Here is a 13,298-nt window from a genome sequence, read left to right as displayed (position 1 = left end):
CTGTCTTGTTCCTTCTGCACGCTTATTTCATTTGCACAGTAAGAGAAGGACAAAACCTTCAAACTACATGTGTCTGGGTCCCCTAATAGACACCTTTCAGAATTTTAGTCACCATTTTTGTAATCTGGCATCCCCTCAGATTTGACTGATAAATACCAGTGCCTTAGAGTAATCTATTTATCTACTGTACCACCCTGCCTCTGTTTAGGCTCAGCAGTCATCACCTTCCCCATGTGACATCAATCTACATGGTATCAATGTAAACTGTTTGTATAATGAAGCGTTGTACATTTTATTGTCCTGCCAGCAAAGAAAAGGATAAACTAGTACTTTGCCTGCTGTCTTCAACAAAGGTAGCATAATTGACACCATACATTTCGCAATGCAGATATGAAACCACACACTGGCCAGTTTTTCCTTCTTTAAACAGCAGGGCTTGCAAGTTTTACATCATTACTTTCATAATAAATACTTTCAAACTGTGTTTTTGGGTTTTTTTTTTGGTGGTTCTTTTCTTTTTTAAATAGGGATTTAAAAAAAATCTGCTTCTTAAACCGAACTAAATTTTAAATACACATTATTAATTTCTATGGCTAAGATTTCTGTGGCTCTGGTTGATAATGAGATAATTGCCTCGCAAAGGTCAAGAGAATGGCATAGTTTGCTTTCAGACGCTGAACAAAGCACTTGCTATGGTTCACTAAGCGTAGTTTCTGCATCATTCCACATCTCTTTGATTCATCTATTACTAATATTCCATGATACACTTGCATTATGGATCCAACTATTTCAACAAACCTGTAATCAAGGAATGACCCTGAATAAAATACTCCACAGAAAGCAGATGGTAGGCTCATCAAACGCCTTCAAGCCTAAAATAACCTTTCTCACATAAAAAGGAGAGTCAATTACAACTGAACTTTATATTCTGAGCTTGAGCTCAGAGTAAATAAAAACCAACACGATACTATTGTGTCATTGGACCAAACTTCCAGGGCATTTAATTCATTTTTTTCACCACCCCCATCCCCTAAGAGCAACCAACACTTTTATTCATGGTTCATTCAAAACCTGCAATGTTTTGTGTGAGTGTGAGCAGACTTGACAGTTTGGGCCAGATTCTGAAAAATCTTGACAGCACAAAACTAAAACTACTCTCAGCAGTCATGTGCTCCAGTGACAACACCACGTGAGGAGGGATCTCCTCTGCCTTTTGGGAATGGAGTGGCAGAGCAGCAGAACCTTACAAAATACCCCAATGCCATCACATGAGTCAGGGCTTTTCTGCTGTCACAACAATGCCTGAGCTGGGCACCAAGCTCAAAGCCAGTGTGTTGCAGTTCAGAAAAACAGGCAGATGACTCTCCCATCAGAAACATTCCCTCTCAATCTCATTATTAAATGTTTAAGGGCATCAACAGACTTTTTTTCTCTAAGAGACTACAGGAGCTTCCTTGCAGAGATGGGGGGGGGGTCTTACAAGCAAAGGTGTACTCAGCACCATGCAGACTTTGCAAGCATGAGCCACAGAACTCATCCATCTGGTGATATGGGACATAAAACTTAATTCTGTACAGTGCTAAAGAAATGACACTGGACCCATTACTGGGTGTCTACACAACATGCATTCTGCCACATATTCAAAGCACACCTGCTGTAGCTGGGATGATCTGACACCAAAAAAAACCCTGTGTGAAACTACCTGGTTGCTATCAGGTGTCAAATCTTGCAGTCCTTTTCCCAAGCTGTAAGGAGCTGCATACTCCTTTAGAGCTGCAGAGTATTCTCTATGCCTCTTGAATTAAGAGGTCACCTCCCATATGTATCTCTGCACTCATGAAACCAAGCTCCTAGCAGTGGCAAAGCCCATGTTGAACAAGCCCACATTCCAAGATGACCAGGAACACACCAGCTACAGCTGACACTCTTACAGGGCCTGGGGAGCACAGCTGACAAGTGCTCTGCAACAGCAATGGGGTGTGCCAGGACTCCCTCCTGTTTTGCATCTTTTAGCATACTGCACCAACAATGACTTCAAAAAACTAACACATACTGTAATGCTTCTGGAAGACAGGCTAGAGGTGAATGGTTAAGGTAGATGAACTTCAAACCCAGGCAAGGTATTGTTCCACTCAGACCCAGTCACTGTGCTACACTCCACCCTATAACATTATCTATGATTGTGAACTCAAGTTGCAATACTGAGATCATCAGTGGCCAAAAGCCTTCAGTCTTAGAGAAGAAAGAGCATATTTGGTACTGATCATTTCAATCATAAATATGGTTATCATAAATCATGGTTCACTTCAAAGGAATCACATCTTCCCTTTGGAAATCAGTGGATACTTAAAAGAAGAAAAATGTCTTGTGAGAAAAAGAAAATAGCTGTAATGGGACTTACCAAACTCATCGCATATACTTTCATTTTCTATTAGGGTAGGATGATCAAATGTATCCCGACAATAGAAGATTTGGGGGTTCTTGCTTGTTACTGCAATGCCTCCAAGGGCTAAAACGAACTGGTCTGTCAGTATTGACGAGGGCTTGTCCTGGATGCGCTTTAACATGGAACGGTAGCGACAGTACTGTGGGTAGCTGAGAATTAAAAGGTTTGAATCTTCATCATCCTCACCTGGAAGAACAGAAAAAAATACTCTTAGTATATCAGAAAAATACAAAACAAGATCTGTACCTCAAGTATTTCAGAAAAACTCCATTTTCTGAAGTAAGTTCATCTTTTCTCAAGACATAACTTTTATAGCACAGTGGGTCTGGAAAGAAAGGTTAAAAACCAGTAATTTAAAGAAAGTTTATTAAAATAGATTATTTTCTGCCTTTCTGTTCAGTTTTTCCACACTTACTCACAAGGACTACCTGGATGAGCAAGAAAACACTGCTCTGCTCAAGTTGGCCAAGGGCCTTAATCAAAGTGTTCTCCATACTTTGCCAATTTGGCTGCTTCAATAGAAATATAATCTGTAATTTTTACTCAGTTCCCCATACAGCTTTACTACACTCATGTTTACATCAGTTAACGTCTTTTAAAAACAATAATACACATGCAGAGCATACAGCTATTACCTCTCCTTTGAAGTCCCTGATACTGGCAACTACCAAAGACCTCTGGGCCAGGGAGGTGGGCTGACCCAACCTGGTCATTGTTGCTAAACCCCAAGAGGTGGAAGCAACTTTTTTCACATTAACTGCAAATACAGAAGTTAAAATAAAACTCCTACAGAGCACAACAAGCAAATGAATTTTCAAACAGCTTGTGCTGCTGGGCTCAAAATATAAAGTAATCTAGACCTCAGAGCTTTCCATTCCTCCATGGTTTAGATGATATCACATATGAAAGTGGCAGATTTTGAAATAACACAATCAAGTGTCATCATATAACCAGAAGGAAACTTAAGAGGGAAAAAAAAAACTCAACTAGGGATACAAACATGAGAAATTACTCATCTGCAGGTATGCAGCCAGTACTCAACATAAATGAGCATAAAAAAGAAGTTATCTCCTCAGGTACCTAACTGAACATGGCTTTCCAGGCATGCCAATGAGGACACAGCAACAGCACTCACTTTACATTTTCTGTTCTACTCTGATTACTGAATAACTCAGCTATTTCTTCTGCCAGAGACAAAAGGTCTACTATTTAATCCCATTACCAATACTGAAATCATTCTTACTCCTAAAGTAAAAATCACTTCAGACATTGAAAGAAAAGTCAGATCAGTTCCCTCCAACTAAATATGATGGCACCACTCATCTAGATTCAAGTGAGGCAATGAAAATGTTGACACATAAAAGGCTAAATTTTAAGAAGTCTCTGGAAGCAGATATATCACCTAGAATGTCATCACTGCAGAGGAATGCAATGCTGTAAAAAAAAAAATCAGCACGACAGACAGACTTGCAAGGCACTGTCTTTACTAGCACAGCTCCTGAAAGCCATCACTTTTAAAAACTCAGAACTCTCACCACTATCCTGACATAGGTGAGGAGATAAAACTGTTTGTGTTAAAAAGAAAAAAAAAAAAAGAAAAAATTGAAGTAAGGGTAATACATTTTGGTAAACAGCACTGGCATTTTTTAAGAAAATAAAATTGATGGCCCTAAAACCTCTTTTGGCCAACAAGGATGTGGTCATGCTTTTCTTTGTTTCAACAAGTATCCCATAAGCCTACACAACAGCACGATTGAGCCAATTGCTCCTGGGAATAAGGCTCTCTCTTCTTTATTAGGAAACTCTAAAAATCAGATCAGGAAAACTGTTCTAGGAATTAAGAAGCACATGATCCGTCCTTTAACTCCTTCGAGAGTTGCACGTACGCCTGCCTGACAGTTATTACTACTTTATACCTTTGTGCAGATAGTGCTGAGCTGAATCTGTCGATCTGACAGCACTTTTCTCATGCCAGGATGTGGTCAGCTTTTTAAACAGGGTGTATATAAATGTATGTCCCACGTGCCTTTGTAGTAAACCATTAGTTTCTAGACAAATGTGCTGCAAGTCCCTGAGCAGAATTACACAAACTTTGTACCCCTGACAACTGACGACTTAACTCAAACCCCCTGGCATAAATTAAAACCAAGTAATTTTTACAGGATCACTTTCATACATGCTTGTGCAATTCCAATGAGTACTTTGAGATGCATTTGTTGCCTTTCCTTTTTTATTCCAGGTTCAATAGATACATCAAAGAATGAACAAAGGCTGAATAAACTGAAAATTTGCTTAGTGAAAGACAAACACAGTGTTCCTGGAACAAAGATTTTTTTCCTCAACCACGCCCACATGAGAAAAGAGAAATCAAAGCAGACCAATCCCTAATAAAATGCAAGCCCGAAGACGAACTATTATTTGCTTTTATCAAAATCTTACACGTGCCATTTAATGGTGGACTTAGTGAATTTTGCAAGTCTTTTTCAGAAATACAATCAGAAAGAGTTTACTCTTAGGAGAAGAGAAGCTCAATATGTGGATCACATTCCATTAAAATTAAGAAAAACAACATGACTTCTATAAACATACAATTGAGATATTAGGAAACCAAGATGCTGTATTTTCTGAGTTTCATTTCAGATTCCACAGACAGAACATGGTAAAAGATAATACCTACAGTATTCTGCTTGTGAGGCTCAACCAAAATTACTCTAATCCTATGCTTATATCATAATTGTGTGGTTTAATAACATCCTCCAACATCAACTTTTCATTTATTTTCATATTTCAGGGCTGAAAACAGAGAAACTGTAATTAGGAAGCAAAGTTCCACCCCTGCCTTCCAAGCACTGCCTATATCTGCAGAGATATAATCCAACAGTTCCCTTTGTCAGGGGTAAAGAGAGCTGGGATTTGGCACAGCCTGGCATTTATGTTGGATTACATGTTCTTCAAGTTGTCTTTGTAAGTAAGAGATGCATGAAATGCCAAACACAATGAATCTATGCAAGAACTGACTTTTCAAATCAGCACAACCATTTTTAATATGTAAGGCAAGACAATTAAAAGCCCTAAAAGAAAAAAAAAAAAAAAGCCTGTTAAAAGGACGAATTCCTAACAAATCCAACTAGAGCCAGAACTATTTACAGAGAGAGCTGAGAAAAAAACCCCTGTAACATGCTTTTTGTTTGCTTGTTTCAGAAACATCAGCCTGTAATGTTATTGCTAACTGCCATAATCTACCCTCAACATCAGTAAGCATTATTTCTCTTTAAAAAGACCTTCACACCAGGATTTTATAGAGCTTGATGGAAAAACTATGCATGTTCCTTCCTGTACCTAATTACCTCAACTGAAAAAGCTGCCAAGTATTTTGCCCTTTAGTTCTTTTAATCGTATTAGTGCAAATGCATTTGGATGCCAACAGAAACAAACATTTTAAGATTTTTGCTTAAAAGATTCCAAATATGTATGAGGCTGGTGCTATGAAAGCACACTCCACTTCTTCCCAGAAAGCACATTATTCTTGCAGAAGAAACATGAATTTGTGCCTCTTGTAAGACTAAATGTCTAGTTTCGACCCAATTTAAGTAAAATAATGTCAATATGAACTGCTCTCACAATGATTTATGCTACCTTCTGTTACTTTATTACATTAGACATTCCTTTCTCTAAGCTTTATACTTTTTGCCGTCCTCCTAGCAACCACATAAAGGCTGAGTACCAACTTTACACGCCTGGCACCCTTCCAGGCTCGACTGTTATTGATAATTATATTGAAGTTTCAATTTAATTGCTACTCTGTTGTGACACAGAATATTTTTTGTAATTAGGCTTTTCCCATTTTCTGTCCATTCATTTTTTGCATTACTGAAAATTACTTTTTCGGGCCAATGCCCCCCTCCCCTCTGTGAAAACACAAGCAGAACAATGATACAGATAAGGGTCTGTACATCTGTTACTATCATTAACAACTCAGTAATGTGAAGGGAAGAAAAAAAAAAAAGGGGAAAAAAAAAGCTAAATATAATTCCTCAGAAGGTAAATTTTTTTCCAGTTTAAGTGCTGTTTTTCTTCTTACAGTTACTCAATGATTTCCTGTTCTAATTACAAGACATTATACAGAAAGTAATTTTTAAAAAGGAAATGTACCAGCACAGGAGGCTAAACAGAAACACTTGCTTGGTATGGTTTGAGATTGCAAACTTTTACATCTCTTATCAATTTTCTGCTCTACCTTTGTACAATATATTATACCACACATCTACCATTTCTTCTGAGGCAGTTAACACAAATGTATACATCAAAGGGCAAACAACACTTGCAGTTAAACTGCAGGCAAAGGAGAAAAAGAAAAAAAAAAATCAATTTTTTCCTTTTCCATGTAGCTGGTAAGTTGGAGGCAAGCCAAGCCTCAGAGTGGAAAATATTAAAAAGTTAAAAAAAAAAAAAAGCAGCAGGCTTGATTAAAAAGCAAAAGAAGAGATATTCAGTTCTAGATCTAAATGAATAACCCACAAACTATTTCATAAAAACATACTGTGACGTAAATTACACATCAGTATTGCACTGTTGTGGTTATTTTGAGAAATGGCTTGTACTGTAAGTCAGCTGGTAAAACCCCACCCTTAATGATTTTGTAATTCTCCATACAGCAATCAACTGGAGCAGTCATGAAATTGCCAAGAAGGAAAACAGACAGAGCGGTAGAGAGTTTGTAATAAAAAGATAATGTACTTTTAACATAACAGAAGTAGAAGATTGGTTTTATTAACTAAAAAAACTACTTAAAAGGTCCCAGGCTTGCCATTTGTTTTGATAAATGTTGACACAGATCTTCGTAAGATAAGCAATGGAAGTACCAGGGGAACCAGATAAAATGGGACAATGCTTTGGTGTGTGGGTAGCAAATTGAGCAAGGGAGCTCTCTGGAATATAGAGAGAAAATGAAGGAAGTTGCAGGGTTCTGTCCATCAGGCTCCTCTCCCACACAGTGCCCTCGCTCCTCTGCCTTCTTTCATAGCCCTCTGTTACTAAGGGGGTCTCCCAGAGGATTCACATATCACAATTAGCTTATCATTGCTTCTATGCACGGCTTTGACCATTATCATCAATATGCAGCGGATACAGAGGTAATGAAGGATGCACCTGGGTGTCTGAGGGACTGGTGAGGTGCTGAATGAACACAGCTCTGACCTCTGTGATGGGAGGTGGTCTCCTGACTATTGCAGGGCAGTGTGTTCACTCACCTTCCAACACCCTCCAGCTGTTAACATCTAGTTCTCCTTCTCTTGTTCTACTCTGGCAATGACTTTCTGCAGTACAGGCATGAGAACACAAGTGTAGATGAAGCAAAGATGTGTAGCTCACCCTTCAAAACCAGTATCTGCAGGTCAGACAGGCTCTACATATATCAGAGCTGCCTGTTCTAATAAAAACCCAAAGAAAGAGAGCACAGTTTTCAGCAGATGGAAATGAACTTATCACACAACTACCAAAAAACCCTGAATCTATCAAAAGGTCCAAAAGCAACAGAAACAGCAGAACAATGAAGGAATAACTACAAAGAGGAATAAGAAACTGGGTCTTTATGACCTCAAAATCTTTAAGAGGAATGATGCAATGAGAACACCTTCTCATATCATAGTCCAGCTATAACTTGCCAAACCCCTCCAAACTTCCAAGATAACTGCAGGTGGCCAAGCAGCAATGACAGTCATCACCTGCACCCCTGGGGATTCCTGTGAGAGCAAGGACAGCTCTCCCAGTGAAATAACCTTCATGGGAGGATCATGCCTGGCTCCTGCCTGACCACTTCTCACACTGAATCCTTTGCACAGACACAAGGCTAAGAACCACAGCAGGAATCCACGCCCCACAGCAGGAATCTGCTGTGGACTAGGAGCAAAGGCTGAGGAGTTCAGGTAGCTCATCATGGTCACAAGGCATGCTCTAGCACAGCAATCCACCCTCTCTCCAGTGGTTAGGAAAGATTTCTCAAACACAGCTCTTCCAATCCACTCTGCTTTTTCATTCCCATGGTCTTTATTCACACTAGTAAAGACACTCAGTGTGCCTCAGCTGGCTAATTAATCAAAAGACCTAAAAATATTAATCTAAGAATGGTATTTCTCTCACAGATAAATGCAAATACAGTAAGTAATGATTTAGCCACATGAGATGGGACAGGAAATCTGTGGTTTTGGTTTTAAATAAATTTGGGTAAATTATTGACACAACAGGGATACCTCTTTGTCGGCAGGACTCGTGCTACTCATCCTTGCTTTGAGAACCCCCCTCTATTTGAATGCTAATGCAATCAAGAACAAAGGCAATGTGTTGCAGGATACAAACACAGTGATTACATTTATGTTTACCAGATAATGATGGTGTTAACAAGTTGCCTGTAATTCTGACATGGACGTTTGCCTGCCTGATTCTGCTTTTAAATTGATCAAAAGGCAAAAGTCATTTCTGCCAATAGTGAGAATAAAATGTACAGCCTTTCTGCATGTGTCAGATATTTCTCCCCTTTTAAGGAGACAGAGCTATTTCTCAGAATTTCATGCCACTTCCCCAGCCCTCTGTTTTCTGTCACAGTGCCAGCAGAGCATCAGCCTTTCAAAGAATTCCTAAGCTTAGTTTAACATTTGAAAGAAAGAGAATACTTACAAATCTACTGGAGATTGAAACTACTGTTCAACTGAACAGTAATACAGTCATTAAAAAAAAGAAAAAAAAGACAGCAACATCTAATACTTATTTAAAGCACGTGGTTGAAAAATATTTTTCACTCGGCTATTTGGATCAGAGTTGTTCTACTCCTACTTAACGGGGACAGATCCAAGTATCTTGAGCAATGACTGACAGTATGTCCATATAATAAAATATTCTATAATATTTATCTCACTAAATCACTTGAAATTCAAATCCTAAATCCAATTTTTGAAGAAGACAAAAGAAGTTTAATATGAAAAAGTTTCCAACCAGATATTCCACATCCTTTTCAGACCCTAATCCTATATTCAGCTCCTCATAACTGCAGCTCCAACCTTGCACTCCCAGGATTCTTCTGCACATTAGGAAGTGCCTCATAAACCTTATGAGGTGTTTCTAGACTCAAAAGAAGAGTGACTGACACTCGTCATTTCCAGCTTTTATATAACCCTTCCATCCACAGGCCTCAAACTGCTTTATGGAGATGAGTAAAAATTATTATCCCCATTACACAGAGAGAGAAACTGAGACAGAGAGAGCTTAAAGGATTTATTCTACAGCATCAAGCAATTTAGAGTGCAAGGGAGAGAGCAAAGAGGCCAGGCAGAAATTCTTGTTGGGAAATTTCTGGGTAAGTGGGAGATCCCTAAATTTCCTCAAAAGGGAAGTGACTATCTCTGGTCACCCCAGCCAGCCTGCCTGCCTCCCCCAGAGATGGGGGGGCATGGATCAGGTGGCTCTGTGCTGAGGCTTCTCTCTTACCACAACCATCTTCCCCGTCTCACACACTTCCAGTGACTCCTTCATTCTATTCAGCTGCTGCCCAGCCGGGATTATCTCCCCCTACAGAAAGGTTTTTAAAGAAGCAGTTCACCCTCATGCCCAAGGCAGGTGACTGCTGTGACAGCAGCTGGAGGAACCCCAGAAAAGCAAGCTGACACTGCGGATGTGGCTGTGAAATCACCTCCCTGCCTCCCAAAATTTCCTTCTCTTACTCCTCAGGACTCAAGCATGGGCCAGCCCATGTCCAAACAGCCATGGATGGCTACAGAAAACCACTCTGATATAAAAGGTTTCTAAACTGCCCTATTAGCTTTCTAAAGCAGATGGAGATTGGGGGAAGGGGGAGATTGATTGTACAAGGGAGCACATGCTGCCTGTCCTCTTGAATGTTCTGGGTCATGCGGACCATTCAGGTTGAATGTGCATCAGCTTTAAAACAAGTATTTATCCTGGTTGTCGTGGTTACTGATAAGCAGCTTCAATTCTGCTGATAACAAAAAGAAGAAAGAATTAAAAAGGGGAGGGGAGCTGAAAACATAATTTGGTAATATGACGAAGCCAACAAGAGGAATTAAATCACATTAAACAAGCCAATTGTACTGTAAATGGCTCTACTTCTGTATTTGCTTTTAAATCATCTAAGGCTCTAACATGGCAGCTGCTTCAGTTTTAACAAACAAACAGTAAAAATCCCTTTTAATAACGAAAGAAAATAATGATATACTTTGCTTTAGCTGAATTCAAACATAATTTAATTTTTCCTGAGGTGAGATTTGCACAGGGAACAATCAGATAATAAGTGTTATCATTCTCACAGACAAAACTGAACCAGCACTTTGCAATTCAAAGTGCTATTTAATGCACTGTTTTCAGCAATCTCTGAACACCATCCAACATACCACTGAACTACACTCCAGTACTTACACATAAAACCTGATCCTGCAAATACTTGAGCATGGGGGTTATGCTATGAACACAAGTACTACAGCTGAGGTTGAAGTCACACATTCCCTACAGCACCATTGGGGGGGTCACATCTTCACATCCACTAACTTTCCCTCCAACACCTTCTCATCCTCTGTATTATTATTACTATTTCTATGATCATGTGTCTTGGTCTTTCTGACAAACCCTACTCTGGTGGAGAAACATGCAACTAGAGCCCCTGGCAAGAGAGGGGCACACATTTTTACAGCAGTGATAATTAACCATTGGAACAATGAGCTCAAAGATGTAACAGACCCCCCAACCCAGTGCTCAGGATGGAACCTCAAGATATTCTGTGGACTGATGAATTTTATTCTCATGGTCTGTTATCTGTCTCCTGTGCTGAAGAGGCCAATGACAAATCCATACTTGTGTGGCATGAAAAACTGAAAAGAAGTGGAAGGTCGCTGAGAGTTAAACTGAGTTACTGGGTTTAATATCAGACTAACCAGGTCTTCTGTCATCTCCTCTCTCTTTCACCTCTGCACACCATTCAAACATAAATGACAGACAAGGAAACGCAAGCCCTACTTATAAGGGACTGATTCATCACCTCTTCCTTGCGGCAGAATCAACCGCCTTCATTTTCCACTGCACCCAGAAGTATGAGTCAAAAGCCTTATTTTGGTGTCTCACACGGGCTCTTTCATTATCATTCTGAAAATTCGGAGGAACTGCGCCCTCCTCGAAATAGCAGCGGCAGAAGCTGCCGGTCCCAGAGCCGCGACATGAGGGGTGGAGGGTGGAAACGGTCCAGTGATTTAAACATTCAAGCCCTGCTTTTGACGTTTATGCCCTCTTTGAAACCCTTAATGAAGTAACAACCCTGTTAATTCTGGCAGGGTATTTAATACACATAAAAACTGCATTATCTACTATTTACAATTTACTACACACGAGCAGTATCTGGCTCTGTATAAAAATAACAAGCTCACTGTAACCCTCCCCTCCCTAACCATACTGCTGATTTCTTTGACACATGGAGAAGTGAGAATAATTACATTTTACTGAGTGCGTCTCATTACACTGATTTAAGTAAGATTTCCAAAGCTGTAAAAATATGCTTTTCAATTTCATTTGTTTCTAGCATTTCACTATGAAGACAGTTTGTAAAGCCTTCAAAAATTATCATCAATATAGACAAAAATTGTACCCTGCTCATGTGGACATTTGACAGAGGGATAATAGGGTCTAGAAACACCACAGTCAGATGTTGCTTTTCTGTTTAATGTTTCCTTCTGTGCCAAACATAATATAACAGACAAGTGTTAGAGAGACATGCAGGGGGGAGTCTGAATAGAGAGCTTTAAAAGAGGCCCTTAATAGAGAAGCTGTATGCTTAGTCTTCAACAATATTCAATAGCAATTTATTTGCAGCCATTTTCTCATGTAACCTTTCACACGGGAGCAGATAAGATAGAGCACAACACAATTTGTCAACTGCCAGATATGAACAAAAGAAACCATTTTTAATAAGCTTCAGTGGCCCCTTGTATTTGTTTTGCAACATGTTAATAACTTTTTTGGAAGCCAATCAAAGACAAGAAGAGAAAAAGAAGTCAAACTGGGAAACAAAAACCACAGTTTAAGAATTTTACAGATAAACTCGTGTTATCATCCGCAGTGTAATAATGCTTAAACCCAGGAGTGGCACAAAATTGGAATTAGAAACACGATGCCATTTCTTTTTTAACAAAAGAGCAATTACAAAAATGCTAGTGTCATATATACTTTTCCAAGAATTTGCTGTCCTCTATCTCATCCCAATGGAGCATATACCTGCTCCCCAAAAGAACCTTACTCAGGTTCCTCTCCTTCGCAGTGAAGAGATCACACTCAACATGAAGACTATGAGGAAAGGCCAGACAGGAATTGCCAAACTCCAGGCCACTGACCCAACTGCCCTGTACCACGCTTCCCAACTACTTGGAAACCCTCACCTCCTAACTGAACTTAGGTTGCACCAAACAGCCCCCAAACTCTTGCTCATGTAGCCTTTTAACGTAGCCTTAAAAGCTGTTACGGGCATATGAGTAAGTCTGTGGTTGCTCATAAGAACTGTGGTTGCTCATTTAATCCTAGTCTGCATCACAACAAAGTAGACTGGAGCTGAAAAGGAGTAATAGTATAAAGGTCTAAAAGAAAAGGGAGCTAACTTTCACCCTTGTCTAGGATACAAGGACCAAAATCTGAGTGATATCCTGTATAAGACAAAGCAACTGTGCTGAAATTTAGCAATGCTAGGGCCTTCCTGTGTGACCAAGGTCGTATAATTAGGTATTCCTGGGGCAAAGCCTCATTTTGATGGAAAAAGAATTAGTTGTAGGCATGTGAGAGCTTGTGGGACAATTGCTCCTGACTCCTT

The 13,298-nt window shown here is 39.6% G+C and overlaps 1 protein-coding gene across 6 annotated transcripts in view; it reads right to left on the bottom strand.

The window, feature by feature from the left end:
* Nucleotides 1–13,298, bottom strand: part of ARID5B (AT-rich interaction domain 5B) — a 149,707-nt gene that overhangs the window by 64,257 nt on the left and 72,152 nt on the right. For all 6 annotated transcript variants that reach the window (XM_077183390.1, XM_077183389.1, XM_077183387.1 and 3 more), the window contains one exon: nt 2,402–2,632. In XM_077183390.1, coding sequence (XP_077039505.1) covers nt 2,402–2,632 — 231 coding nt within the window. The remainder of the gene's footprint in view (nt 1–2,401; nt 2,633–13,298) is intronic.

The sequence above is a fragment of the Agelaius phoeniceus genome, chromosome 9 (genome assembly GCF_051311805.1).
Source record: "Agelaius phoeniceus isolate bAgePho1 chromosome 9, bAgePho1.hap1, whole genome shotgun sequence".
Classification (NCBI taxonomy): Eukaryota; Metazoa; Chordata; class Aves; order Passeriformes; family Icteridae; genus Agelaius; species Agelaius phoeniceus.
Note: the sequence above shows the minus strand (reverse complement) of the source record. Positions and strands in the feature narration are given on the sequence as shown.